The sequence below is a fragment of the Typha latifolia genome, chromosome 13 (assembly GCF_019914945.1).
Source record: "Typha latifolia isolate L0001 chromosome 13, TyphaL0001v2, whole genome shotgun sequence".
Classification (NCBI taxonomy): Eukaryota; Viridiplantae; Streptophyta; class Magnoliopsida; order Poales; family Typhaceae; genus Typha; species Typha latifolia.
This window is the reverse complement of record NC_133098.1, coordinates 9,749,437-9,773,769: the sequence shown is the minus strand read 5'-3', so window position 1 is coordinate 9,773,769 and position 24,333 is coordinate 9,749,437. Positions and strand designations below refer to the sequence as shown.

General features: G+C 35.5%; 3 protein-coding genes across 24 annotated transcripts; all 3 read right to left on the bottom strand.

Annotated features, from left to right (window-relative positions):
- Nucleotides 1-1,927: 1,927 nt before the first annotated feature.
- LOC140799919 (uncharacterized) lies at nucleotides 1,928-12,574 on the bottom strand. 20 transcript variants are annotated; one of them, XR_012111101.1, is made up of 7 exons: nucleotides 12,064-12,565; nucleotides 11,486-11,747; nucleotides 10,061-10,659; nucleotides 7,974-8,957; nucleotides 2,998-3,749; nucleotides 2,400-2,475; nucleotides 1,928-2,259 (listed from the first exon to the last, which is right to left on the bottom strand). XR_012111101.1 is itself a non-coding variant. In XM_073154470.1 (3 exons), exons 1-3 carry the CDS (start codon nucleotides 12,157-12,159, stop codon nucleotides 10,337-10,339), a joined length of 681 nt encoding a protein of 226 aa, XP_073010571.1. In that variant the 5' UTR covers nucleotides 12,160-12,565; the 3' UTR covers nucleotides 9,767-10,336. The 20 variants fall into 20 exon arrangements, 1 of the variants encoding a protein (XP_073010571.1); XR_012111100.1 differs by having other exon boundaries at nucleotides 1,928-2,282; nucleotides 2,400-3,749; XR_012111099.1 differs by having other exon boundaries at nucleotides 2,400-3,749.
- A 697-nt stretch (nucleotides 12,575-13,271) lies between these two features.
- LOC140799918 (glycosyltransferase family protein 64 C3) lies at nucleotides 13,272-14,358 on the bottom strand. Its single transcript, XM_073154468.1, has one exon. The coding sequence runs from the start codon at nucleotides 14,341-14,343 to the stop codon at nucleotides 13,375-13,377; it is 969 nt and encodes a 322-aa protein (XP_073010569.1). The 5' UTR covers nucleotides 14,344-14,358; the 3' UTR covers nucleotides 13,272-13,374.
- Nucleotides 14,359-15,010: 652 nt separating this feature from the next.
- LOC140800442 (uncharacterized) lies at nucleotides 15,011-22,222 on the bottom strand. Of its 3 annotated transcripts, XR_012111194.1 has the most exons (9): nucleotides 21,948-22,088; nucleotides 21,032-21,329; nucleotides 20,768-20,853; nucleotides 20,460-20,606; nucleotides 19,599-19,701; nucleotides 18,129-18,241; nucleotides 17,366-17,472; nucleotides 15,540-15,728; nucleotides 15,011-15,449 (listed from the first exon to the last, which is right to left on the bottom strand). XR_012111194.1 is itself a non-coding variant. In XM_073155240.1 (8 exons), the coding sequence occupies exons 2-7, from the start codon at nucleotides 21,249-21,251 to the stop codon at nucleotides 17,380-17,382; spliced, it is 762 nt and encodes a 253-aa protein (XP_073011341.1). In that variant the 5' UTR covers nucleotides 21,252-21,329; nucleotides 21,948-22,222; the 3' UTR covers nucleotides 15,011-15,728; nucleotides 17,366-17,379. The 3 variants fall into 3 exon arrangements, 2 of the variants coding, with proteins under 2 accessions (XP_073011341.1, XP_073011342.1); XM_073155240.1 differs by having other exon boundaries at nucleotides 15,011-15,728; nucleotides 21,948-22,222; XM_073155241.1 differs by lacking the exon at nucleotides 21,948-22,088 and adding an exon at nucleotides 21,453-21,588 and having other exon boundaries at nucleotides 15,011-15,728.
- Nucleotides 22,223-24,333: the final 2,111 nt, after the last annotated feature.

The following is a 24,333-nucleotide window of genomic DNA, read 5'->3' as shown; positions in this document are numbered from 1 at the left end:
ATTATTCACCTAATTTTTGGGAATCTGTACCAAGATAACATTTTCCTTTATATATCTCACCATGGCACTAGTTTTTAGTACCCCATGACAAAAGATATTGGTACTATAATACACATATAAAGGTTTAAGGCCAAATTATAGTCAACCTATATATATATATATATATATATATATATATATATGTGTGTGTGTGTGATTTATGATCCATACCAAAACTAATAGTGCAAATATTAGTCTAAATCAGTCATAAGTAAATTACTAAATGACCAAAATATGTTTCTTTTTTGCATCTCCATTGATGTCTAACTAATAGTCAGCATTGGAGTAAACTATAATTCTCTTTACAAAATCATAGGATGACATATATTATTCAACTCACTTACTCTACTATAATAATAATAATATATGGTGCAATGGGGGCTAAAAAGCAACAAATTATTGATCAAATATTATATTAGGGTGCCTAAATAGTGCAAGTGCAATGCTTTGTTTCTTGTATCCAACAAGGGATTATTATCAGTTTGGGAGAAAGGAAAAAAAAAAAATCTTGCTAATAAATGCAGCAAGATTATGGCTATCTTTGTCTTTCCCAAACATTGTCTTTTAGTGAGTACCTTGTAGACTGGAATGTCCTTGTGTTATTGTTTTATTTTTGTTTCCCCCACCTTCTCAAGCATTGTCTCTGAGAGTAGTTTTGAGTGCCTTTGAGCACAGGAGTGTCCTTGGAGCATTAAGACAAACCCAAATGCAAACAGATGAATAGGAGCAAAATGTCAAAAGACTAGCTTAACAAAGTTCCATGAAGAATTTTCCAAATGATATATGAGATCACAGTGTGCTCAAATGGTTTTTTTTTCTTCTTTTTTTCTTTACATATAAGCTTACTAAATATATTGTTACATATATATATATATATATATATCTTAACTATATAAAAGTAGTGATCAAGTTGGAGATTGGTATATTGGCATTATGATTTTGCCTTCTCCTTTTTGACAGACAACCCATGTTAACATCTCTTATTCTCTTGTCTTTCAAGGTATCACTTGAGCATTGCATGTCTCCTGAAAGGGAGACCTAATTGTTTGGCTTTGGTCCTTTTAATTTCCTTTGTTGAGTAGCCGACCAAATGAGAGAAAGGGGGTGGTGACCCATCACAAGACCTCATTGTGTAGGACATTGGAAAAGAGGAGGAAGACCCTCCTCAGAAATTCTTGTACCAAGGTGTGGTGGGTCCTCTAATTTAAGCTATATTTGGACCCTTATGGGCCTTGTAATCCAACTAAATGTATCAAATTTTATGTAAAAGAGTATTATGATAGGTGTAGTAGTTAAATTGGAGATGATTGAGGTAGAGGACTAGTCACTACAGAAGTTTACTTATGGGAAAAATCCAATTTGGGTTAGATCATCACTACAATAGTAATATTAATAATAATAATAATAAATCAAGGATTGATTTTTATTCATATATTAATTAGATAAATTAGAAAAATATATTGAACTTATATTTAAAATAAAACACTAAACTAGGGCTTCCTTGCCTACATATAATAAGTTTGAAGGAAGCCTAGTTTGGTCCAAAAAAAAAAAAAACTTTCATTTACTACTCATATGATCAATCTGGTCAGATGAGTACATTACTGATGCTAATTTTTTTTTTTTAACCCAATAAAGGAAAAAGATCCATAAAAGTTCCTCAAGTATGTGGCATGAGGGATTGATAGGGGAGATTCCCCATCACCTTCCCATTAACATCACATCAAATTTTACATCAAATTTTTTTAAAAAAAATGGTGGAAAGATGAGGTGGCCCATTTTTATGCAAAGAGAGGCAGGGTGGATTTAACACAACAGTAGGTTAAAAAAAAACATGAGAAATTACTTACTAAACATGTTTCAACAGAAAATAATGCAAATGGATGTGTAGTGTTTGCAACGCCAGAGAGCATTAACATCAAATTCAGCAATCATATCAGTGGCAGGATCTATAAATAAACATTTTGAAAGTTGACTCACAAGTGCTGATGAGCATTTTGAAAGATGAGTTTGAGCCACAAGTAATACACTGAATTCCTTCTAATACCCTCCCATTGATGCTTGAAAGGATGAGAGAGGAGTAAAACTTTCAAAAGTTCAGCATCCTGGAATGATGGGTATCATAAGATTTGACATCAATATGAGATGAGATGCCCACTTTACCACTATGTGCTTGTGGGTGACTCAAAGCTTGATATTAATGGGTAGACAGAATCCAACCTGAGATGAAATCAGATTGTCCACTAACATCATTATTTGATTGGATCATTGCATAGATAGATCCTTCCATGTAAAAGAAAAATTAAAAGAAAAAAGAAAAAAGAAAAAAAGAAGAGCTTATCAGCACAGTGGTTCCATACTATAGAGACTTGACTTGGCCGGAGCAAGATAGACATTAGCGTATCACCAGTCTTTTGGCACCCAAGTATTATTTCCCTACATTAATAAAGCGTTAGGGCCAGAATTAAGACATGATATCATATTCAAATCCAAGTTTCTAGTATGCATGAAGTAGAAAATAAATCCAGAAAGAAAAAACTCAGAAATTACTTAATTTGCACTGTTGGTGGCTTTAAATCCTAGATTCAAAACTGGCTGGCTAATAGCGCAGATTGCTATCCAGGCAAGCAATCAGCAGAATATGCGAGTAGCAAAGGACTGGCTGCCTTGAGACCAAGGCTGATAAATATGCATCTAAGTTTTCAAGGACCATATTGTTTTGATGCCATTACAAACAACCTAAGAGAATGCAATCAAAAGTAGTTTAATTCTGTCATGCAATTTGACAGAACAGCCAACAATACTGAAACCTACATCTATAGTAGATACAAGAAAGAAGCTTTTGAGCAGTAAAAGCAAATCAAGTTTCATATGATATTCATATATACTGCTATCTCTCCAATCCAAAACGTTTAAAGTGATTAATTAGGCTCAAAGGGAAGGCATGGCACTCCTTACCTGATATATAAGTCTATAATCACCTTTCTTTTCCCACCTATCAGAAAGAAAGGTTGCATAAGCAAGTTAAACAAAGGAGAATGTGTGGGACTGAAGAACCGAGCCCATCAATCTGAAGCTCCAAGTAGGAGCCAAGGAGCATCCTGAGAGAGGGGTTTTACTTAAAAAAGAACAAATACACGCAACACATTAGATTATTGAGCACCTGTTAAACATCAAAAAGAATGAAATTTAAGTTTCCAAAACTTTTAGCATGTAAAAAAAATGACGTGAGTACATAACAATAATAGAATAACTCAACATTCATAACACAAGAACCTTCAATGAATTATATTCTTTACCTAAGATATGAAGTGACTGCTCCTATCTGGATTCAAGCTGCCTGTGACTTTTTTTTTTCTTGACAACCAGGTCACAGCCCTTGTTTCATTAAAATTTTAAAATGTGTTAATCTTCCATTAAGATTAACCACATCACAAAACAGTTACCCCTGTCACAGTATATGGACCAAAATAAAGGCCCTACAACCTCCACAATAATCACACGTAAAATCCACCACCATCTACGGATTAGGAAAGAACAACCAAAAAACTACCACCAAGAATCCAAAACAAAACACTAAACAACCATCAAAATATCGCAATGAAAGTCAGAAATCTTCTGCCAGCAGCGCCGTCACTCCAAATCCACAACCATCTGGGGCCCTTGGATCCACTTGTCTGCCTTCGTTGTAGCCTCCTTGCCTCAAATCCCTGCCCAACAGAAAAATAAGACAGTCAAATCCTCACAACTTTTGCATACTCTTATTGAAAATCCGGTTGTTTCTTTCTAGCCACAAACTCAACAAAAAAAGCACTAAGCCAAATAAGCCACCATCTTTTCCCATATCTTAAGATTTAGCCTGAATCGATCATTCACATGTTTAATATGCTTCTTTATACCCCAGCTTCTTTCCATCCGCCTCAGCAGCTAGCTCACATATTTGTACTTTAAAAAAGATGATCAACCGACTCATCTTGGGAACAAAACAAACAAGAAGAGCCACCAGTCCAACCTCTTCTCAGCAGATTATCTCTAGTTAACACTCGATTGTTACATGTTAGCCATAAGGAAACTCTAATTTTAAGAGGAATCTTCAACTGCCAAATTTTTGCTAGGTCCTTTGTAATCCTTCCTCCATTATTCAGGAACTGATACAAAGATTTAACTTTGAAGATACTCCTTTTCTCAAACCGCCAAACAATTCTATCATTTTTATTAATTATTTGATTACAATTATCATACATATAATTAATCATCTGTTGTTCCTCCATCAACATATGTTCAGACAACACCCTACGGTATTATAGATTCCATCTTCCTCTATCAGGCCAAACCTGATGTACAGTTACCTCTTCATCCCAAATCACATTGAACAGTTGAGGAATCTAGTGGTCAAAGAACATTTACCAACTCGGATATCTTTCCAGAATTTAATCCTCTTGCCTTTGTGCACTTCCCAATTAATTCTAGCCTTAAAAATAGTCACAGTTTGAAGCCCCCGCCCCCCCCTCCCTCCCTCTAGAATGGAGAGATTCTGCCAGAATTAGTTAGTTTAAAATCATAAGCTTTAATTTTCCTATAGTATCTCTGCATTACAGTATCTGCCCACATATGCTTATCAAAGTTTAACAATCTCCACCACCATTTAGCCAATAATGAAGTGTTTAAATCTTGTAGATTCACAATCCCCATACCACCATAATCGTTTTTCTTTCACACTCTATCCCAATGCATCATAGCGTAACCTTTCTTAGCCTTAGCCGTGCCATGCCACAAAATCTCTATGCAATTTATCTATTCTCTTGTGTACCCAAACAGGCATATTAAAGAAGGACAAAAAATATAGCGAAACTGCACTCAACATTGAGTTGATAAGTGTGATGAGACCACCCAAGGACAATAGCTTTCCTCCTTTCCATCCAGCAAGTCTCTTTTCTACTTTCTCAATCACATGGATCCAATCCTTTTTTCTCAGCTTGTTGTTATATAGACGGAGCCCTCAATATTTTATTGGTAGCTCCTCCACTTTACAATTTAACAAAGCGGCCATCTCATTCCCTTTATCCTTATCCTTTCCCAGATAAATCAAAAAGCTCTTTCAAAGTTTATATTTAAACTAGTAACTGCTTCAAAACCATAGAGTAAGAACTTCAAGACCATAACTTCTCTATTATCAACTTTCAAAAACAACAAAGTATCATCAGCATACTAAAGATTAATGATACATTTCTCACAAACATCAGTCCTTAAGCCAGTAATCAAACCATATTACTTTGCTTTAGTTAACATCCTATTTAGCCCATGCGCAATCAACACAAAAAGATAAGGAGATAGTGGATTTCCTTGCCTTAATCCTTTTTTACATTTAAAATACTTGCTCAGCTCTCCATTTTTTTTGGAAAGCCCCTCCATTTTAAACATTTGTCAAAAAGCCTCATCTCACTTTATCATAGGCCTTCTCAAAATCTAATTTCAAAATAATGCCTTCAATCTTCTATTTTTTAGCCCTAAAAATTATTTCATGAACACTAACTATGTTGTCAAGAATGTATCTACCTTTAATGAAAGTACTCTGGTAATTAGTGATTAACGCATCAATCAATTGACACAATCTATTAGTTAATACTTTTGCAATCATCTTATAGCTATAGTTTAACAAGCTAATTGGTCTAAAGTCCTCCACTTTGTCAGCCCTAATTTTCTTAGGAACTAGGCAAATCACAGCATAGTTCAGTCATTGCAAATAACAATTCGCTGCATAAAAAGCATTGAACAAATCTATAATCCCCTTCTTAACATTGTCCCAAAAATGATGAAAACTTTTCATCTCAAAACCATCTGGCCTAGAGGCTTTATTTTCGGCCATATTAAAAATAGCCTGACAAATCTCCTCTTCACTGAAAGGAGCCACTAAAACCTCGGCTTTATTTAGCTCCAATTTATCTTGTGTCCAAATCTCCTCAGTCATAGTTAATTTCCAAATCCTCACAGTCCCAAACAACTATTTATAATAGCTAGTGATATGCTCTCTCATTTCCTTCTGATTCATAAATTGTTCTTCTTCAATCTGAATTGAGAATATATTATTTCTTCTTTTCCTCTCATTGCCCACTTTATGAAAAAAGAAGGTATTGAGATCTCCAGCAGTCAACCATAACTGTCTAGACCTCTATTGCCACCTAATTTCCTCCTCTTTAAACAATTGATATAACAGAATCACAGTACTTTCTCTAGCCTGTACCTCCTCCTGATTCAAGTTTCTATTCTCCTCTAAGATGTCAAGCTGGTTGGCAATCTGAAGCAAATTGTTTTTTTGAACCTGATCCACCTTTAGATTCTTACTTCACCCTCTCATACTTTGCCTTAATTTTTTTAATCTTTTCAGTCCACACATCAATTGCAGGAACTCCCACAGTCTCAAGAGAAGAGACCACCATTTCTTAACCAGATCATCAAATTCAGCTTCGCAAAACCAAAAATGTTCTAGCCTGAAAGAATGAGAAGGATGTCCCATAACCCCAACATCCACATGCCGAGGAATATGGTCAAGAGTATATCCTTGGTAATGCCTTAACCATAGCTAAAAGATAGCTGCCTGTGACTTATGGATCTTAATATGTTCACTCTCCAAATTGATCCATCCTTGGTAATCGAAAAGCTTGATCTTTTGGATCTTTAACAACTATAGTTGTTGCTTGATTGAAGTCATGATTTCATGCCATCCATCTTGAGAATCATGATAACTTAACTTGGCTTCAGTAAGATCAAAATTTTCTTTATTCACTATTGATAATGAACAATAGCTTCCCTAATGTCATTCAATTCCTTTAGTGCAGTACAGGTTGCACTAACTGCATCTAATGTAATCTCTCAAGTGTAGAGACTACTATAGGTAGATTGGCTAGAGTAAATTCAAGCTGATGACCGATTGTTGGCAGTATGTTTACAGATATATGATATCACAGTCCATTATTTATGGATAGAAGAGGAAGAATAGACAAAGAAGAGAGATGAAGAGAGGAAAATAAACCAAAAACAACAACCTTTATGTTACAAAATTTTCCCATATCACTCTAATTGCTTCTTTTAGAGCATAACAAGACTTCCTAAATCCTAGTAATGCTTGAACCCTATGAAACACGGACACTTCAAATAGCATGTCGTGTTCGTGTCCGACACTTGTCGGACACCGACACTCGTTGGACACGTGTCAGATACTTCTACGACATATCCCATATTTAAAAAATTATAGAATAAATCCTTAGATACTCTTGAGAAACTTTTTGGACATAAGATTTATCATATACTATAAAAGTTGATAATATAAATTATCGATTTTAGGAAATTCCTGCATATCCTATAGAAATATAATGCAACAATAACAAGTTAGTACATACAAGAAAATTAATATTAATGCAAATTATTGTAAAATCACATATTCGCCTATGCCATCCATTGTAGTTAAGAAATGGTAGTTAGTTATTTGTTCTCAGGTAGTTAGATATTTATTCTCATAATATAGAATTGTATTATCACGTATTAGCATTATCATTTTTGGCTTTGTAGTATTGTATAATTTCTCTCATGAATAATTTATGCATGCTTGTGTATTTATACTATAAGTTTAGAAAAATATTTCTTTAAACGTATCAATAATATATATAATGTTTTTATTTATTTATTTTGCTGTGTCCTAAACATATCGTATCCTATTTTTTTAAGGTTTATCGTATCCCCGTGTCCATATCGTGTCGTATCCGTGTCCCGTATCTGTGTCTGTGCTTCTTAGTTGAACCCTCTTCCTAAGAAAAGCAAATAGAAAGAAATATAAAAGGATTATTTCTTCCTTAGGTTCATCATTACTCTTCATGCTACAATACCATGAAAGAGTAATTGAGCTCTTTAAGTCTATAATTCACCTAAGAGAGTCTCACCTGATAGAGAAGTTGTGTAATGATTACATGAGTCCAAGGATTTAACTGCTGCCAGAATGGGGAGTGCTGGTGGCCTCTTAGCATGAGCCTGGCCAGTTCTTGTGTGGTTGTGCCTTGACGAGGAAAGGCATGGCGGAGGAGAAGGGGTAGAGAGAGAAGCAACCTCAACCTGGTTGGTTTTTATCTGACCAAAGCCAAGCTCAAAAAAAATTCTATAGAAACTGTGGTAAAAGAAAGAGTATATTATATTATATTATATTATATTATTATCAATCCATTACTACATTCAGCAAGGCAGAATAAAAAGGAGTGTTATAAAATTGTTAGAAATTTAGTCCTAGTGGTGAGTGATAACATGGCAAAGAAGGATTCATATCTTTTATCCTCTCTTAACAAGAAAAATTGCTGATTGTACTGCTGAATCATTCAATAATTCTTGCACAAAACCATCGCTTGCTAACCTTATGATAGGTAGTATCATTCAACTGTTCAAATTATGCATCTTCACCAAGAAACTCTGCAAATAATAAGAAGAATCAGTTGCAAGAGTACCCATAATAGATTGCTGATAATAATGAATCAGCTACTCCGTATTACTCCAACACTGTTCACTATGAAACCTGAAAAGAGAAAAGAATAATACTATATAAATATAGCTTGAATTGCTGAAATTAGCTTTCTTTTTAAAATTGTAACCACAACTACTAAACTAGAAAAAAACAATAAAAGTTACTCTTCTGATGATCAAATCCAGCACTGAGGCCCCCAAACACCACGAAGATACCTCAATAATGTCTGTTAATCACATTTACCACTTCCGAATCATCCTCTTTGCCAATTCTTGCACCACTTTTGAACCTCTTCTGCCAGCTAATCAAGTACTATCTTCGCCTCGTCATACCTCAAGATCCAAGGAAAGGAATGTGCAATCTGGTGCGCTACTGAGGGAGTGTTACCATGCCCTCCCTTGTCTCTCCTCTTCTCCTTTCCAATTTGGGAGAGAAGCATTATTGCATATCAAAAACTATACTATAACTACCAATTGCAGAAAATGGAATAGTATTTCGGGGAACTATAAAGTGGTGAAACTAAAAGCTGCAACATTGTCACAAAAATAATGCTGTCATCCAATATAGTTACAGGGTCAAGAGAAAGTTGATCCGAACCTCACTTTCAAGAGACAACATTGCAGAGAAAATTTAAATATCATGTCTTAGCATATTACCCTGTCTATACAAAGTTCTCATGCATGTGATCATGTTTAGACCAGCCAACGAAGTGAATTATGTGATACATATAGGTATGATCTACCCAGTCGAGTTATGATTTTGCCAATCCTCGGAATGGCTATTTTCGAAATATGATAGGAGAAAGAGAAAACAGGAAGAAAGAAACATAAAACAATAGCAGATCACATGATGCCTGTCCGTCTGCAATGAGATATATTAGAATTAAGAAGGTAAGCTGCAACAAATGGAATTCAGAACCTAAAACACAGCACACAATGAAGTGAAACAATAGACAACAAAACTTCAGGTAAAATTTCTAACATATTCAATTCATTCATTCAAAAGATTCAGCTCAAAATTGAGTTCCAAAGTCTGACAAGCATGAGCTTACCAACATCTGCAATTTGTTTCAAGCTCCCTTATACTTGACACCCTAGGTATTGCAAGATGGCAAAACCAAGAGAAATATATAATTATATACTAGGTGCACTGCCAATGCCACAATTGAAACCAAAGCAAATACATCATCATCCAAAGATAATCAGTGAGCTCATCCAAAGATAATGAACATGAAAGTTTTCCAAATTGCTTTCCTTCTGTTCACTTGTCAGTTGTCACAAACATCTGTGAGTTACTACATCATGCATGACCTTGCAGGAAATTACCAATAATACATACAGAAACACATACAAGCGAGAGCATGTGGAGAATAGCTAAGACAGCAGACAAGTAATAACACACCATAGATGTGAGATGTTATGAAGTAACTTGTGCTTGCAGCATATAAAACATATATGTATGATCTACAAAATTCTACTAAGACTGATCAAATCCCAGCACAAGTTTCTGAAGTCTTACATGGACATCTAACTTCTGTATTCAAGTTAATTGCAGATGAGGCTCCTATCATGTTACAAGAAGCCACTGCATAAGCTTTAGCTTTAAGTTGCTTGGAGCCTCATCACTGAAATAAGTGAGTTCATTGAGCATGGCAGATCCATTACGATGGTACAAGAGATGAAACATTTACAATTGAAGGTTGCAATACTGAATATGGCAACTGATGTCGGACAAGACAATCTTTATATCTATTTTCCTCTCCACAAAACTTGAACATCCTATATGATCCATTTGTCACGAGGACCACATAACAGTGCTGGACTGGTTGGTAGGAAACTGTGGGGTCATACAGTGTTGCTGCCACTGGTGGAAGCCCTCGCTTCCAATCCCTTCAACAGTAACTGTGTGCTCTCTCTCTTCCTCGATTTCCATTGAAGCACCTTCTTCCACTTCAGCCTCCATTGGCTCCTCTACCACTGGGCTTTCTGGTACTGAGACAGACCAATTGGTGGGCACCATGACCTGGGATGGAACCCATGGAACCACTGCCAAGCAGTTCTTACGCTCAGCTGATGTGTCCTCCAAGCTGCGACTGTTCCCTTGACCAAAAACTTGATCTGGAAAAGGAATGAGTGTGTTAAAAGTCTACCAAACCAAAAGTGCAATCGACAGAAAACAATCAAGCACTTTCCGTGAGTATGTTAATGTGCAAGGAAATCTTTCTTAGCAAGACTTTAGAGAATCAAAAAGATCATTATCATCTATTACTATTTAATGTGACTAATCTTTAATCCCACATTGAAGATCCGAAACAGTTCATAAGGATCAAGAGTAACAGTCAGAAACAAATGCAAAGTTGATAGAACTGGTGAAATCTGATACAGATGCCGACAGAAAGTGAACTAAATAGAGGAAATAATAGTTAGATTGCATTAGGTGACATTTTCCCTTTTTACTGTGACAAGTAAGAAGTTAGAAACAAAACTAAAATATTTTGTCTGCATAATATTTCTAATTTGTCATTAAACATTTTTCTCCAATTGAAAAGAAATCTAGTGTTATGCCCTTTAAATTAGTATTTTGAACTATACTTTCTAACTGCCTTACTTTTTGGCCTTAGTTACTCATACTTATTGATGTCAAGATCAATATAGCCTTTTAATTCGCTAACACTCTGTTTGGAATCGTTTTCCAGATATCAGCGGCACTTACCCCTGCGGTCACCATAATTTTATTTTTATTTTCCTACGGTTATAGAAAGAATTAAATGATTATTGCTACTAAAGTAGTCTACGAAAGGTAAACTAAGAAATTTGCTGCAAAACATTTTTCATACTAACAATAACAAGTTAAAAAGGAGGTTGACGATATTGAAGTATTTCAGATAAAAAAAAAAAACTATAACATTATCAATACAATATGGGCTTTATAAAGTAAACTTACTCTTCAGACCTCGGATCAAGTCTGCGCTCACTCTTAATGAAACAATAGACTGATCTGGGCTGAGCGGTACTGGTGTATCTGCTGACTTGTATAGAACAAGAGCTCTCTCATCGTTTAAAGGGAGGGAGGTCAAAGCGTCATTCATCACCAATTCCACTCGAGACACACTACCAACATCATCCATTTCGTCTCTCGGCAAATGCTGTTCAAAAAACGAGGGAATAGAAGGCTCGTCTTCCATAATAGGAGGCAGCTCAGCATCCTTCAGATAATAACAACAGAGGAAGCTACATTAAAAGATACTAAGCAATTCAATTTCTCAGTTGATAAAGATTTTTCCGAAAGATTAAATCCAAATTAGAGGAATAGATTCCTATATTTCTTAATAAGTAGTTACATCCATGGAACTGAAGAAGAGTAATAACAAAAAGTTGAAACTTTTTTAACCATTCGGTATTCATAATCTCGTACCAGATAATGAGAAGAACAACGCAATCTATTAAACAATCAATCGCAAAGAAAAGAAGAAAAAGAAGAGAAATTGCGCAAAGATTGGGAGAAAGAAATAAGTGATATACCAATCTCCTGATCTTCCTGGCGGGGGAGGAGAGCGAGAAATCAGCGAAGTCGTCATGCATCTCCTCCAAATCCTTCCTCTTCGCCCTTCTGGCCATCTCTTGCTCCAACTCTGAGGCCTGAACCCCGTAGACACAATCCAAACCCTAATCGCAATGGCCAAACCACTCTACAAATTCACCACTAAGATCACCAAAATCGGGTTCCCCTCGAGAACATTTCCACAAGACTTCGATATCTTCTCCTTGATCTCCAGTCTCGATTACGAATTAGAAAATCTAGGTCGGCCCGGACCGAATCCCAACCTAACGCGGGGATGGAAGAAATAATAGCGGGAGTCCGAAGTTGAAGGGGGGGGCAATTCCGGACACTCGATCTCTCTAGAAGCAGCTCTCATATAAGTCCTATTCATTTTTTAAAAAAAAATTTGGAAAAATTTGCGTATAATACCCTGTCTTTTAATAAAATTATAATTTACACTCTATATTTTTCCTATTTATAAATTAGAGTCCTATAATTTAATGAATATGTGTAAAAAATATCTTACCGTTAGATTAGTTAGTTAAATTTAACTAAACCTCTGGATTAAATTAACTATACCAAAAAAATATAAAAATACTATCAACCAAGTCATTATATTTATATTTTAGAAATAAAGATATTGTAATCGTTTTAGAAATAAAATATTTATATTTAACGAAATATTCTCACGGTGTTAGTCCAAATTTAACTTAGAGTATTTTTTTGCATATATTCACTAAATCATATGACTCGCTTTGTAAATAGTAAAAATATAGTACGTAAATCGCAATTATATTAAAAAGTAATATATTATATGCAAATTTCTAAAAATAATCAAATAATCACATCTAGACCCTAAACTATTATCTATTTCCACATAGATTCTCTTATTTATTTTATTTATTATAGGGGCATACCAACGGGTCGTATTAAGTCGATTTGAATTAGGTCGGTTCTATAAATACGAACACGACCTGTTTAGTAAACATGTCAAAATATCTAAATACCAACACAATCATTTTATTAGACAGGTTATTGATGGCACAAATTATTCAAGTTATTAACGAGCTTCTTTAGGGCTCGTGATGCGGCTTGATGGTGTTTGGGTCGAGATTAACTAAATGGAATCTATTAGGCTTTGTTTGCGTTAGAATTTAGAAATTCTTAACCTAATTCAGTAAGAAAATAATTTTTTATATTTAATCAAATTTATTCTTAAAAAAAAGTTAAGATAGAAAAATGAGACCAACTAATCAAGATTAGAGCTTAGGGTCAAAATCAAAACAAAGACCCTAAAGTTGATCACACAATACCAACTTCCCCTCCCCATTGCTACACAACCCTTGCTCTCTTACTCCCTCCACCACTTTACCATAGCTGTACCTGAGGGGCATCATACCGAGCATCCGATGGAACTCCCTTATGCACTCCCCCCTCTTCCTCCAGTGCCCGTCTCCACCTCTCGAGCTCAATCCCACCCGTCGGATCTCCTCCTCCCGCGCTTTGAGATTCGCGGCGCCGTCCTTGACGCTGTTCCTGGGATCGCCGTAGTCCCTGACCCCCTCCGCGGCCACCATCACCGGCCCGACCCCGGTCGCCCGCGCCGCCACGAAGTTCATCAGGATGTCCTCGCAGTTGCGCTGCCGGTCGACCCAGCGGCGCGGGGCGGCCAGGGCGGGGTCGCAGCTGTACTCGCGGAGGAGGTCGGCGGTGAGGATGACGAACTTGGTGAGGAGGATAGAGTAGCGATCGCGATGGACGGTGTAGATCCAGTCGCGGCTGGGGATGTCGAGGTCGTGGGAGCGGGGGAAGAAGCCGACGAGGGGCTTGGGGTTCGGGAGAGATCGGAAGACGGAGAAGGCGAAGGAGAGGGAGGGGTGGGGGACGGAGACGTCGTCGTCGGCCACGGCGACGAAGCGGGTGAGGATCTGGGGGCGAGGGAGGAAGCGGAGGTTGAGAGAAGAGGAGTTGGGGGAGTGGGGGATGACGGAGACGGAGGAGGAGAGGGAGGAGAAGAGGTGGTACGGCGGAGGGTGGGAGGGGTTGAACCAGAGGAGGAGGACGGCGGCGACGGAGGGGTGGGAGGAGTAGGAGAGGGCGAGGCGGCGGAGGAGGGGGAGGCGGAGAGGGGAGTAGCCGCTGAGGAGGACGGTGAGTTGGTCCGACCGGAGAAGGAGCGGATCCGGGAGGGAAGAGGGGTCGCAGTAATCGGACGAAGAGGTAGAGATGGAGAGGAACAAGGGGAGGAGGAGGAAGAGCATTGCGTTTTGGGATCTCATGTCAAAGAATTGGGGGGATTTTATTTACCTTTATTTGGTGGATTAAAATTTAGAGAAATTTGCAAATAACACCCACAATTTCTTTTAATGATATTATCATTTTCTTCTTATATTTTTACCATTTGTAAATCCAGTCATATAATTTAGTAAATATTTGTAAAAAATATCATGTTATTATTATATCAGTTAATTAAACTTAACTAAATATTTAAGTTAACTATATTAAAAAAATTACGAAAATAATCTCAACCAAGTCGTACTAATGATATTTTAATAAATAAAAGGGATAAAAGAGGATAACGAGTATGTTTAGCATTTTAAAAAGCAATATTATATTCTTATTTAGATACCGTTATATTTTAAGTGTGATATAAAAATTACTGGTAAAAAAGGAGAGAGAGAGAGAGAGAGAGAGAGAGAGAGAGTCAATAATTAATCACTTGAATGTAAAATGTTACTTAAAAAATTCCCAAATAAGTCAGCTTTCAAGTCTATTTGGTGCTATGTTTTCCTATACACATTGGCTACAACTTTGAGAGGCATCTCTTAATAATATTAAATAAATAAATAAATAAAAGTAACTTTTAGAGCACCTGAGAACACTGGAATAAATTGCTGAACAAACTTAAACACCTATTACTCCAAATAATTTGAAAAACTCAAAACAGCTTTCTCCAATAAATTTAGAAGCTCTATTCAATTCTACAAGAAATCCAAAGTTTACTTTGACCTTTTCTTCTTTTTTCTTTTGACCAAATTAAGCCAGCACAGTTCCAGATTTGCAGTGCTGGACCTGAAAAAAAAATATAACAGTAAGGTAACAACTCTCTTTCTTTGAGAGAACTATAAAACATTCTCCTTTGTTATGCCATCAGTCAGCGCAGTTCCAGCTTTGCAGTACTGGGGCTAACAAACTATATAACAGTAAGGTAAACATTCTCTTTTGCTATGCCATCAACTCGAAGGGGGAGATACGGTAGACTTCTTCGACGAACACTGCTTATTACATATCAAAATGATTGGTGATTTTCTTTTTCCAACTTAGTTCAGCTTGATTGCAGCCTGCATTGCTGGTAGCAAAGCTAATCCTGCAACTCTTGCAATATGTTACAGTCAGCAGAACAGGAGGCATCTCTAACCTGACTAAGTTTATGAAGAATTATGTATCTTAACATAACTGGAGTTCGGAGAAGAATTTGTATCCAGCTTGCCAATGCCATGTCTACTACTTGCTGAGTTATTGAAACTAACACATGCTAGTTGTGATCTAACACATGAATTTTGTATCCAATTGCGTTCTAGTTGGGATCTAAAACATGCTGTGATTATTTGGTTGGCCGCCCTTGCCAGGAAGCATGCAGTGTGACCTGAAACAAAAAAGGAACCAAGAACTATCATAAGACATCATAAGCGTAAAGCAAACTTAATTTGCATCCTTCAACTTTCAAAAAGCATCAGAAGTCACACTTTGTATCAGAAGCAAACTTAACCCTTGGTTTTTCTCTCTACTTCATGATCATCATAATCAAACACAGGACGATAACATATCATCACTTTTTAATGAATATCTGTAAAAAATGTTTGTGCGCAAGGCATTTTTCATAAACAAAACAAAACAAATCCACACCCATTCAAATCCCAATTAATTAGGGTAAGTTTCCTAATTGGTTTAGACATTTAAATCCCAATTAATTAGGATATATTTCCTAACTGGTTCAGAATTCTTAGAATAACTCTCTCACCTATATAAAATGGTTATTAATATTTTTCCTAATTGACTTAGCTTTCCTAGAATCTCTCTTCCTTCTCACGTATGTCTCTTTCTCTCTCTAATGGCATCCTTCTTCTTTTATTTAAGGGATCAAAAGAAAAAATCCCAAGGCTTGACCTTATGCTAGCATGAGTAGGGTAATTAACTCAAATTTACATGAGGTACTACCAAAGAAATTCGCTAGAATACTCTGCCATAGAGCCAAACATATAAGTTTATTATTTTACTAAATCTAAACATTAAAGTATAAGTAGCATCATGTTCCACATTCATGATAAGCGTAAGAGAATAGCAAAGTTTGAAGCTTTATTTTTATGACAAGAAAAATTCACACATGGCAACTTCTCCCTCCTCATTGTTTAGTTACGGTTAATTGGTTATTCTTAAATAATTTGTAAACGTAGAATATTAAGCTTATATTTGTTTCTTAGGCATTTAATAGCAAGTTTATTTTACAATGATAATATTTTACACACTGCTATGAAATGTTTCCCTAAAAAGATATCCGTTAGTTAAGAATCTATAATAACCGGTAAGTTATCATTGCACCCTCGTTTATTTGTTACTCTACTACAAATGTAATTTTCTTACTGAACTGTGGGATTGCTCAATACTTTTGTGTCAATATTTCAGGTACCGAAAGATGTGCATATGCATGGAGTGAGATTAAAAAGACAATCATATAAGAGTTCCTTTTGAATTTTCCCATTGTAGAGTTATGTGAGAGTTAGTGACTTTATTTAGGCATGAAAGAATTATTCATTGAAAGTTATTATTATTTGTGAAGTTATGGTGGAGTAAAAATTGATCTATGTACAGAATATTTAAACAGAGTTATGCTCATATCTTAAATCATGGCTAGAGGACATGAATTCCCACTCTGAATTTGGGGCATGTCATTACGTTGCACATGAAGGTGGATTTAGGAGAGTGAAGACAGTTAGGAAGTCGATTAACCTGATTTTTGTCCTCTCTTTCCTAAATAAAAATAGAAAATAAAATAGTACTTAGAAGTCCTAGATTTTGCAACCAAATGCTCTTTAACCTGGATACACTCTGTAAATTTAAGAAGCACAAGCATTTTATTGTCCAAATTAATAATGATGCTCGATAACTCATAATGAATAACAATGTTTTTGCAGGAGAATTTTAAAATATTGGCAACATCAGTGTATGCAGCAGAAATGAGTGCCAAAGCAATTAACTGAAGGAAACAGGTTGAGGTGTGCTTACTTGGTAGTCTACACTCAATATAGTCCCAACATTCTCAACTCCGAAATATGACTTTGATCAAGCTCTGGCAAGTTCCTATTACTATCTCGATCTTCCACCACATATTCCTGTCATTACATGTATGTGAGATAATCTCATGTACATACTTCACAAACAGGAAAAATATTTGTATCCTATAAAACTGGAATAACTGTTAGAAAAGATCTAAAGAAAGACAAACTCCAACTCCTCCTTTCCGGCGGAATCACAACTATCAATAACTCATTAAGAGAACTCTGATATCCACAAGGCCCTGAGTATGTGTACTAGAAGCATGACAACCAGATTAAGAGAACTATAGTCTAGCTTTAGTAATTTATGTAAACCTTCAATTTTAGGATCAGTGGAACCTTTATTTTGAGCTAACTTCTCGAGCAGCTAGAAGCCAGTTATCACATCATTAGGCAGGTCTCGTAATTCACTCCATTGCTTGGTGGCTCTTAATAACGTAAAGCACAGAGACACTGAGATTCCCAAGAAACTAGAGTTGATGTCTAGGCTTAATGGTCATATCATCTCGGTTTATCACCTTTCCAGCCAGGTGTATCAATAATTGATTACTCGTTTTGTACTTGACCTAGAAGACCATAAATGTGGATAGTAACATGGACCAAAGCATACTCCTATGCAAAAAGAGATGACCATTTCACATATAGCAATTAGCAAATAAAGTGGCAAACAACTTTTATCAGTTCATGTCACAAATTAGAAGACATATACTGACCTTTGTCAACTCTTGCTTGGCAAGAACATGGTAATGGCGTTCATTGATCCTTTGTCCACATATAATAGCTATAAAAAACCCATACAGCAAGCCGACCAGAATAACAGCTAACACTGTATAACACAAGTGGATATTAGCCTATCAAATCAAAACGAATACAGGAAGGCCAACTGTTTTAGTAATCCTTAAGAATTCAAAACAAACTATACCATGCACCAGAGTAGAACGTACTTTCTGCAGACAAGAGTAATGTTTGTATTCGCATGTCAATCAGTAATGTCATCCTAATGCTGACATGGACAGAATAGAGCTCTAGTCAATCTTACCTTTCCTACAATCCTACCTGCAGATCTATATACTAGTCTAGCTTGTTCTCCTACTAGGACTTCTCTCCTGACATAGAATTACAAAAGCCACCATATAATTGCATTTCTTCCTTATAGGTGTAATTACTCTAGAGATATTGCAGCAACTCTATTACTTACAATAAACAATGTACAAATACGTGGAATAAGGAAACATGCAAAATTTAGTAATCAACCAACAATACTCTCTGCATGCCATACAACGATCCATGCATGAACTAATCAACTTCTTTAGGGCACTTAATAGTTTAACATCTCATGCCTCGAAAATTTCTGATATCATTTCTTGTTCTTTTTGTTGTGTGATTCCAGTCTAACCTGCGACTCGAGAGGCTGAAGTCTATTGATTGTCGGGAATTCATTTCAATATCAGAAAACACTCTTAATTTTTTTTTACTATTTGTAGTCCTAAAATAGGTAAGATAGCTTATCTTGGCTTACGAAATCTTAATGAGCCTACTCATCATTTCCTGAAACCTCCGGTTTTCTTTTTCTTTTTCATTTTGGGAAACAGCACACTTTCTAATTCTTGATCCTGAATATTTTAAATACTTTAGTGCTAAGAAACAATCGCCAGTGAGAAGGGTCTTTAGGATTACTATTTTATGATCTGACTGATAAACTGCAGTAATATAGCTTCAAACTGTATACTACACAACACACTACTCAAGAAGAAAAAGGACAGTTTGTAGATACTTAATGCATCCACGTTAAGGTCTTGTATCTTTCATGCACAAAATTCTTATTCAATTGATATTATCAGACTAGACAAGATAAGTTGCAATGTAAAGGGCTTTACCATTGCATAAGCTAGTCAAGTGAATAAGATGAAAGGATGTCATAATTACAAACATACAAAAGGCATTTTTAGAAGATATTATCGTGATCCCAAAATGAAACAATTTTAAATAGAACCAAGTTGAAATTTGATAAGAAAAAATTATTTGTTTGTTTGTTTGTTTGTTTTGTGAGAAGTTGAAATTTGAAAGTAATAGCAAAACAAATATCCACTTTGAAAGTCAGATAGCATAACAGAGATTAAAATATATAAGAAAGGAAGTTGCAGCTACACCGCATGAAGTACAGCTTCAAGAAAAGAACTCACCAGCCACTGCATAAAATGCATACGGATGTTCTTCATAACCAAACATCTCTCGCAGTTCCTCACCATAAAATCTATAGACTAGCATACCCAAGAAAGCGACAATCTGTCAAAATAATTTGCACAAAACTCACATAATTGAACTAAAGATGAACTTAAAATTATCTTATTTTAATAACAATGTGTACTGTATTCATGTGGTTTCAAAAATCCTCTAAAGGTAAATTATTTTGTGTTCTTGTATGATAAAACTAAATGCTTTTAAAATCTCATATGTTTACAGCATCCAACCCAAAAGATAACAACGACAATTGTACATAGTTTATATTGAGCTGATATCTATTTTACTTAGTAGTGTAGAAATTAAGCTCATGCCTAGATAATCAGTCAAATAGGTTTACAATTTACAACATATCTTAGCATGATATTTCATTGAAATGTCTATACTCTATATTACGTCGTCTTAATGTATGAGACTATAAGATATTTCTAAAGCAAATAATTTTGGTTTTCATGCATCTAGATTGTACCAAAAAAAAAAACAATATGGCTCTTCAATTGAAAGCACAACCACTGATTTTCGACGTATAGAAATAGAGGCTTTAAATCCTTCTAGTTGTTCTTCTTTAAAATGTAATACAATACATAGGATCAAATGACTAGAAGTATGTTAATTCCAAGAAATCTCCACAACAAAATCTCCTAGGGAAGGACCCCTCACTTTTATATGTTAGAAACGAGCTATAAAGTCGTGAAAATCACTGCGACAAGATTGGTCGCCAACAACAACCTAGCCAGATATGTAAATTCAGAGCAAAAAGAAGAGTATCAACATATAATATGATGTACAATTTGTTATTTTACCAGTTGCACAATAAAAAATATGAGTGCATGGTCCCTAACAACAAGAAGTTGAAATTTCAATCTCAACCACCAGCGATCAGGTGGAACATTTGCACGAAGTAAGAACAAAGCCCTGCATTCTGTACAGTGTGCAAATGCAAATCCTTCCTGGCAAAGAAAAACAAATAGATAGTAAAAGTGGCTTCCAAAGGGATGATGGAAGAAAGAAAGAGTAAATTCAAATTCATCTCAAGCTACTTGCAGGCTGATTTCACTGTCAATGAAACTTGCAAACTAAAAATTTCCAAAAGACCAACACTGTTTCGTACCTTGGTTGATCTCCAGTTATCAAGACAGGAACGATGGACATACTTCTGTGTGCCCCTACAATGGCAGGGGGCAATTAAATCATCACCTGCTTGGGCAATGGAGAAGTATCTCAATATAAAGAGGTAGTTGTTTACCAAATGTATTCTACATGACTAGAACTGATCTTGTAACAAAATCCCACTATTAGAAAAGAAATGCTTCATCTAACAGATACATGTTTTTCTATTAGAAAATTAGTTCACTGATTATGATCGAGTAGCGACCTTCATTATCAAGGCAAATTCGGCATTGCGGAAGCTCATGATTCACGAGACTGGTTTCTTCGTTAATATCTAGATTTTCAACATCATCGTCAACAGCTGCAACTCTGATTTCACATGAAGATGAAGTCTCCTCGGGACTTCCAGGAATGGCTGATTGAGGCAGCATTGGTTCAGTATCCGATGCTTCATCTTCTTGAATGCAATGAGAGACCAACTGCATTGCGAAGAATATCCAATCATATCCACACAATCACCAAATTGGTCAAATCTGCTGCTGATTCCAAAAGAAAGAAAGGTCCTGCAAATAGAAAGGACCGAAATCAATCAAGCACTCAACAACAAGGAAAGGCTAAAGAAGGAAGTTGAGTCTTGGATGATGCATATGAATGATTAAGGAAAGATGGGCGTGAACGCACAATACCAGAAATAATTTCAATTCGCAACTGTGAAATGGCTGGTGGTGTTGATGTACAGATGAGCTTTTGGAGACTTAAAAATCGAACAACCAAGAACCAAAAGAGGGATCGTATAGGATGTTTACGAATCAAAATCGAGCCACTAAGAACCAACATATGGGCAAAATTAGGTACTGCAAAAGGTGGGGGGAGGGATTGACTAATAGATATTCGTCTATCTGGTGCAAATATCATCTCCGCCAAGCTTTGATCGTGTAACCAATAAGGGTTGAAAAGTTCAGCATTCATATAAAAATATTTAAACACCCCTAGAATTCTTCATCCAAGATCCCAAACCCACAGCAATCCAATGCCGTAATCCCAAAAAAAACTCCCAAGCCAACTCCCCTCTCAAAATCCCACAACACCTCCATTTCAATCAAGCAACAAGAAAGCGATAACCAACGCAAGAACGGAACACAAGGAATAACCAGACAAGTAGATCTCGATCCAAAATTAACCTCAATGGTCGAGGATCCGCGATCTATCTGAATCCTTCCACCCAGAATCATCTCAATGCCGCCCGGGGATTCGAGCGGCTGCTTCCACCAACCCTCTCCACAGCGATAGATCTCAGAGATTCACGGTTTCGGAATATGGGGTTAGGGTTTTCTCCAACGGCTCTCTTCTTCGGCAGAGAGGACAAAGCGAAGAGAACGGAATGAGTCGAGACTCGAGAGAGAGAAATAGAGAGAGAGAGAGAGGAGGAGGAGAAGAAGAAGCGACTATTGAAGGCAAGGAATACTAAATTTATAGCGACTACCTTATGGAAGCAAAACATGACTCGAATTCGTACCGACCAATAGAAATCACATATTTCGGAGAGTTTACTAATAAGGTGGAAGCTGAAGTAGGCTTTGTAGTGGAGATATAGGAGGTGTCGATAGAACTACGCGGAATAGCATGTACATGGAAGCGTAACAAAAGTCGTTGCGTTTGACGATCCAAGAAGAATATGAAATGATTCAGATCGGATTTTACAACCTGATTCGTGCTAAAAAAAAAATTAAAAAAAAAAAAGTTAACAGGATTTCTAGCTTCTTCTTATTATTTTAAAAAATATAAATTTAAAAATTGTCGTGTCAGATGTAATCGCATTCGTTATAATAGCTAAACTAGATAACGATAAATCTTAGAGCTTTCGTTATTAGTCCTACATCAGAGTATTTTCCATTGATGGATATGAATTTATCTTTATGACTTTAATTTGTCGTGATATGTTAATGCATGTATATTTATTTAGTATTTGTGTGTAGTTCGCTTTTAAATCATCGTAAAGTAAAGTTATGAACGCTAGAGTTTTTATTATTAGTCCTATGTTAAGAGTATTTTTTAAATACGGATATAAATTTACCTCTGCGACTTTAATCTGTCGTAATATGTTAATGCACGTATATTCATTTAGTATCGATGTGTAATTTATTTTTATTGCTTTCAAAATCATCACAAGTAAAGTTATTTCGTAAAGACTAATAATTTATCCGTTGTAAAATTGTCATTTAATATATGAGCGCATTCGTAATAAATTAAGATAGTTAATTATGAACCCTAGAGTTTTCGTTATTAGTCCTATGTAAGAGTGTTTTCTAAATATAGATATTAATTTACATCTACAACTTTAACTTGTTGTAATATGTATATGCATGTATCTTCATATAATATCAATGTGTAGTTTTCTTTTATTGCTTTCAAAATCATCATAATTTTTTTTTTTGAAGTAACTTCAAAATCATCATAAGTAAAGTTATTTCATATTGACTAATAACTTATTAGTATGAAAAAAATATTCTTTTTGTTGGCTCGACTAGATAACCCAAGATGGGAAGTGAATTAGATTTACAAACTAAATAAAATCAAGTATGCAAATATAAATACAAATTGTAATAATAAGAAGAAATTCAAAAGATCATGTAAATTAAGAGAATGCAAATAATTAACTTAAATAAAATAAGTAAAGAAAAGAGAGAGAATATGACACTAAGATATATAGTGGTTTGGCTAATGCCTATGTCCACTCCTCAAGATTTCTTCTTTAAAAATTCAATATATACTAAAAGTCTACATAAATAACTTACCAAAGTGTTAGCAATATTTATGCAAGAGATTTATACCCCAAAATCTATTATATCAAAATAACATTTGCTTTGAGTTAAAAAATCTATTGACTTCTTTGAAGAGATCTACCTGATCTCACAAACCACGAAAACTTTTTCACCTTCTTCACAAATTAAATAAAAAACACAAATACATTCATGGGGGTAATAACTCTTAAAAAGTTTGATTTATAAATAAATCTTATTAAGAAAAAGAAAGAAGAAAGGAAAAAACTTATGAAGTGAGAACTTCTTATCTTTTCCAATATGGGCTGAATTAGATTGCTCTTTTTTGTATCATTTGATTTACCATTGAAACTCCTCATTCAACATAAAGTATAGATCTTATTTTATACACTTGAGAATGCTCTTTCTATATAAAATAATTTAAAATAAAAAGGATAATTTTGCAAAATATTTAATGTGCGAAGAATTTGGTCAAAATTTTTTTCTTTGCTTTATAGCATCTTGTTGATAGAAAACGATCGAATTAGACTTTTGTTGGCAGAAGATTAGTTGAAACTCTTTGAGTTATTTTTCCAACCTCATAAAAATCATATCAAAAAGATATTTAAGTTATGACTAAAAGAGTAAACCATATTCAGAAGATATTATGTTGAAAAACATATATAGTTTATCAATTTATAAGTAATATTGCACATAGGTAGACCTAATCAAACGGCCCAGCCTGCCCGTGCTCGGCCCGACCCAACCCAACCCAAGCCCAAAGTACCAATAAGCAGCGCGGGCCATC